We start from the raw sequence: 5,000 nt of genomic DNA, 5'->3' as shown, positions 1-5,000 counted from the left end.
CTTTCTGCACGTCGAACAGCACGCCACGGAAGCGATTGCCAACGATGAGGGAAGCTACGGTTGCGCCTGGGATTTGTGTGACTTTGTCGCAAAAGGCATGGACGAGTTGATGGGGCACGTGCACTACCATGGTTACCACACGAAGCTGAAGGTGCATGGTGCTAGTTTGACGTTCTTGCTGAAGATTCCCGCCTGCAGCTACGACAGTCGAACGCGAAATACGATCTCAACGCGACCGACAAGCTTCAGCTGTGAGTGGGATGGTTGCGGACAGCGGTTTAACAAGGCGATGCACTTCTTTCACCACGTCGATACACACATCTTCGATCTCTTTACTCCCGGCGTGAAAAGTGCCAAAGAGCCACAGCGCTGCCTTTGGCCGGTCTGCAACGAAAGCTTCCGGGAGCGATGGAAGGCAGTAAGACACATCAATGCTCACACTGGTCGGAGAGCACTGGCTTGTTACAACTGCGGCGAAATGTTTAGAGAGCGCTGCAAGTATCTGGATCACTGTCATCGGCAGATCGAGCTAGCGGGTACGTGGAGTGGTTGCAAATTGGCCAATCGCGGTTGTTTCATACAACGTCTCCATATCTTTTCAGATCGGAAATACCAATGCCCGGAGTGTGACCGGTTTTATGCTACGCAAAGATTGCTGAAGGCTCATCTGGCAAAGCATACCAAAAGTGCTCAGTGTACACTGTGTCCGCTCAGTTTTCCCTCAATGGCAACCCTTTCACGGCACATTCTCACCCGCCATATAAAGGACCGTCCTTTCGCGTGCAACCAGTGTAGCTACCGGTCGGTGACCAAGTACGAGCTGGAGAAACATCACCAAACCCACAGCACGAAAAACGTTTACCGATGCTCCGAATTCGGGTGCAACGTGGTGTACAAGAGTGAATCGTCCATCAAGCGAGTAAGTAAGCAGCTGGCCTCGGCGCTAGTACAATTTTCTATCAAAGAAAATCTTCTCATGCGTACCTTTCCTTTCCGCAGCACATCAGCATGCACTACAACCGGCCGGTCCACTACGAGTGCCATATTTGCTCCAAAAGCTACAAGATCGGGTGGTCGCTCTCGAAGCACTTGGCCACTGTGCATAAGGTGGAGCGATTGTATGGGCACACCCGGTTTCGCTACAAAATAGACACGGATGGGGTATTTCGGATGGCGAGCTATATTGACGAACGCGATAAAAAGAGTGGCATGGCAAACGTTTCGCAAGAATGTGGTTCTACATCGCCACCTGGCTGCACCGTGGAGGAAGTGTCGCAGGAAACGCAGCGTGAGAAAAATCCACTTGTTAATGGTGCCAGTAAACTGGGGAACGTTAAACCTACGATCAGTACCATCACACAAAAGGGTAATACATTCATCGTGGAGCTAGCGCTCCAACCGGATACCGAAGCAGCCGACACTAATGGGAGCGAGCCCGTGCAAGCGAATGAACCTCTTTATGATACGTTATCGAAAGAAGAGAAGAACCAGGCGGCATCGTCGTTATTAGAGACGGAGAGCATGAAACAAGAAGACGGCAGTCAATCCTCCGAGGTGAAGCTGGTACAAGATTTTACAGTCATGAGACGCTATTTGAAGTTCAGCAAAATGCCTAAAATAAATGGTAAATCCGGCGATTAGCTTTCTCTTGAGAATAGTGAGCTTGGTGTTTTGGATTTTTTGGACGCTTTCCTTCCGTTGCTTTTTGAAAGACCTTCATCTGAGCTGTCAAAGTGGTATGTTTTGGTTTGGGCTGGATTTGTTTCGAACGAGTTTGGTTTTGGTGCTTTAAAATGGGAAAAGGTAAAAAACGGCGTGTTAACGACGAGATAAAGGTCGATGATGCCGCTTCCGATAGCGGAAAGACGAAACCATCGACGGCAGAGTGCATGTACCAGCAGTTGACTGACGATGATCCGAAGGACCTCCAAGCAGACGGCGTTGAAGAGGATGCCAGTGACGATGCGACCAAAGCTCTTCCTATCCACATGGAGGCAAGTAAATTGGCTAAAGGCGGTATGCTGCTTAAGGCGATATTAAATTTGTTCTTTGCGTTCCGTTGCAGTTGCGTGTGATAGATGCGCTCAATAAGTTCTCGATGGAGGAACGACGCCATTCCTCACAGTCAAGGTGTGAGTGGAATGGATGTACATTTCGCAGCCGAAACGATCCCGAATATATCTCGCACGTAGAGGGTCACGCTAACACAGAGGAGAGAAACCAGTACGGCAATTTCGTCTGCACGTGGGACGGTTGCGATTATCTTACACCAAAGAGCGAACAGTTTCTCTCACATCTCCATTTCCACGGTTACCACGGGCAACTGAAGGCGCACGGAAGAAGCGTGCACAAGCTAATTGATATTCCTGTGTGCAAGAGCGATACGGACAAGCGGAACATGATTTCCGATCAGCCAACTAGCTTCCAGTGTGAATGGGACGGTTGCGAGAGCAGGTTCATCAGAATATTGGACTTTTTCACGCACGTCGTGAATCATGCGAATGAAGAGTACAAGAGGAACCGTGAAGATAATTCTGCCAGGTGTCGTTGGAAAAACTGTAATTACAAGCTCCTTCTTAAAACATGTAGATATCGCAATCACGTAGCGAGCCATACCAAGCAAAAGGATATTGCTTGCAACGTGTGTGGCACTATGGTAATTAATCCAAGAAGGTATCTGCTTCACGTCTGCCGACTAATGGACCTTTCGCGTAAGTAACGTGGATCATTCGGAAGAAAAGGTTAAAAAGTTAACCGTAATGTCTTGGGGTAATTGGCTGTTTCTTCTTCAGTTCGCAGACATCAGTGCCTACAGTGTGGCAGATACTATGCAACCAAAACGATGCTCGACATGCATCTTTACTTAGTACATCGCCCTGCAAAGTTGCTTTGCACCCACTGCCCGGCTAAGTTTCGGTGGCCATTCCAACGGGCACAGCACATCGCGCGACGTCATAAAAAGGATTTACCTTTCATCTGCGACCAGTGCGAATATAGAGGGCGAACTGAGCGTGATGTTACACTCCATGCACAGCGCCATAAGGAGGTATTTCGATGCACGGAAGTTGAGTGTAACAAGGCCTTCAATTCAAAGAGTTCGCTAAGGGAGGTAGGGCCCAACACTGGTAGCCTAATGGGTTGTCCTACGTTGTACATTCCTCGCTTTGACCGAGTCTTCTCTCATTCCTCTCCGATAGCATCTTTTACAACACTACGACATCCGACCGAAGGTGTTTGAATGCCATCTATGCCAACAGCAGTACCGATTTGGGGCGCATTTGTCCAAACATATGTTCTTCAGCCATAAAGGGAAGCGCGATACGAATGCTATCCCGCTGCGCTTCAAACGCGATACCGATGGAATATTTCGACTGCGCTCGTACGTCGACAGCAAAACCGACCGCTTGACCTGAGTGCGCTGGTTCTGCGATGGTTTATTTTCCCTCGCACACTTCTTCCTTTGTGAATAAAACAGTTTAATTTGAATAAAAATGCTTGTGTATCTATTTTGGTTGGTGCGTTTTCAAAGTTTGACGTTTGTTCGATGGTGACGTTTGTTTACCTTAAATTCCGGCTCGCACATTCCAGGAACATGGTTTCAACGAGAAAAGTAAAACTCGCAGCAGAAATGGAACCAGAAAGTGCTAAATCCAGCTCAATCACTCAGCCCCGAAAAACTGAGAGAGCCGAAGAGTTGCAGGCTAAGATTGATCAGTTTTTAGAACGAGACCGACTCATCATAGAAGGCAAAGTGCCGCTAGTACTCTCCGATAATGAGGACAGCGATGATGAGGAGCTAACTGATTCTTCGGGCCCTAAAGCCGAAAAGGTAACCAATAATCGGCAACACTCCAAAACTGCCGCAATGCTAATGCAAAGTGGTTTATCTTTTAGGTGAACGTGAGAAGTATAATGCAGGGATTCTGTCAGGACTCGGCGTTCTATCGGTCCGCCAGCCACCGGTGTGAGTGGATTGGTTGCCAGTTTCAGTCTGGGAAGCAGCGGAAGTTTATGGTGCACGTCGAACGGCACGCTAGGAAGGTGGACAGAGATGAGGATGGTTACGTGTGTCAATGGCAATTGTGTGATTTCAGCGCGGAAACCCAGGACGATTTTGTGGGTCATTTACACTATCACGCTTTCCATACGAAGCTCAAGGTGTTCGGAGCCAGATTGATAGCTAGTGTGAAGCTACCCGTTTGCACCTTTGGAAGTGATAATCGGAACAAAATTCCAAACGAAACAAACTATGAGTGTGCGTGGAGTGACTGTGGGATGCGGTTCAACAAGATCATGGACTTTGGCCTTCACTTAGATTGCCACTATTCCGATCTGTATGCCGACTGCCCAAGAGGTAAAAAGAAACCATTTACATGCCAGTGGTTAGGATGCAAATTTACTCATCGAGACGTACACCAGGCTAAGGTACACGGTCAGAAACACACGGGCCCAAGGTATATCGCATGTGATAATTGCGGTCACACCTTCATCCGTCGCCGGTTACTAGTAATGCACTGCCTTCACGCGCCCACCGAGCCTAAACCGAAAACACCGAAATACAAATGCGACGAGTACGGGTGCGGTAAGGAATTTTATCGAATAACCGCATATGAAGCGGTATGTATCATATCATCACATCTAACAGTGGCTTAACCGACTGAATGAATTTAACGTTTCAATTTTCCGCAGCACTACCGTACTCACTGTAATCGTCCCTTGACAGACTATGATTGTCCCATTTGCAAGAAAAGTTTCTTTAGCAAGACGTGGTTTTCGAAGCATCTTGAGGCCAAACATAACGGTTCTGCGAATAACACCGAAGAACACAAAAAAAATGTAGCACGAAGCGTAAGACGACGTAAAATTTTCAGCGAGGAAGATACCAGCGACGAGGACTCTAGCGACGAAGGCAGCACCGATGACGAGCCAGCCGGTGGTAAACCGAAGCAAACCGTCAGCGTCCAAGCAGAGCCCAAGGAAGCCAGATATCCCTCACGTAA

The 5,000-nt window shown here is 48.1% G+C and overlaps 3 protein-coding genes across 3 annotated transcripts in view; all 3 read left to right on the top strand.

Moving 5' to 3' along the window:
* LOC126578885 (histone H4 transcription factor-like) overlaps positions 1-1,792 on the top strand; it is a 2,395-nt gene extending 603 nt beyond the window's left edge. Inside the window, exons 2-4 of the mRNA XM_050241887.1 lie at positions 1-536; positions 603-919; positions 1,000-1,792. The exon at positions 1-536 is cut by the window's left edge and continues 113 nt beyond it. Of these exons, the coding sequence (XP_050097844.1) occupies positions 1-536; positions 603-919; positions 1,000-1,641 (1,495 nt within the window). The 3' untranslated portion in view covers positions 1,642-1,792. The remainder of the gene's footprint in view (positions 537-602; positions 920-999) is intronic.
* LOC126578905 (histone H4 transcription factor-like) lies at positions 1,661-3,418 on the top strand. The gene is made up of 4 exons (XM_050241927.1): positions 1,661-1,994; positions 2,066-2,711; positions 2,793-3,109; positions 3,198-3,418. Exons 1-4 carry the CDS (start codon positions 1,794-1,796, stop codon positions 3,411-3,413), a joined length of 1,380 nt encoding a protein of 459 aa, XP_050097884.1. The 5' UTR covers positions 1,661-1,793; the 3' UTR covers positions 3,414-3,418.
* A 165-nt stretch (positions 3,419-3,583) lies between these two features.
* Positions 3,584-5,000, top strand: part of LOC126578892 (RE1-silencing transcription factor-like) — a 1,918-nt gene continuing 501 nt past the window's right edge. The window contains exons 1-3 of the mRNA XM_050241900.1: positions 3,584-3,829; positions 3,895-4,617; positions 4,690-5,000. The exon at positions 4,690-5,000 is cut by the window's right edge and continues 501 nt beyond it. Coding sequence (XP_050097857.1) covers positions 3,593-3,829; positions 3,895-4,617; positions 4,690-5,000 — 1,271 coding nt within the window. The 5' untranslated portion in view covers positions 3,584-3,592. The remainder of the gene's footprint in view (positions 3,830-3,894; positions 4,618-4,689) is intronic.

The sequence above is a fragment of the Anopheles aquasalis genome, chromosome 2 (assembly GCF_943734665.1).
Source record: "Anopheles aquasalis chromosome 2, idAnoAquaMG_Q_19, whole genome shotgun sequence".
NCBI classification, from domain to species: Eukaryota; Metazoa; Arthropoda; class Insecta; order Diptera; family Culicidae; genus Anopheles; species Anopheles aquasalis.
Note: the sequence above shows the minus strand (reverse complement) of the source record. Positions and strands in the feature narration are given on the sequence as shown.

Coding starts and splice junctions, on each gene's coding strand:
- LOC126578905 (XM_050241927.1), top strand. CDS start 1,794: ATGGGAAAAGGTAAAAAACGGCGTGTTAACGACGAGATAAAGGTCGAT. Junction 1,995..2,065: donor CTCTTCCTATCCACATGGAG/GCAAGTAAATTG, acceptor GTTCCGTTGCAG/TTGCGTGTGATAGATGCGCT. Junction 2,712..2,792: donor CCGACTAATGGACCTTTCGC/GTAAGTAACGTG, acceptor TTTCTTCTTCAG/TTCGCAGACATCAGTGCCTA.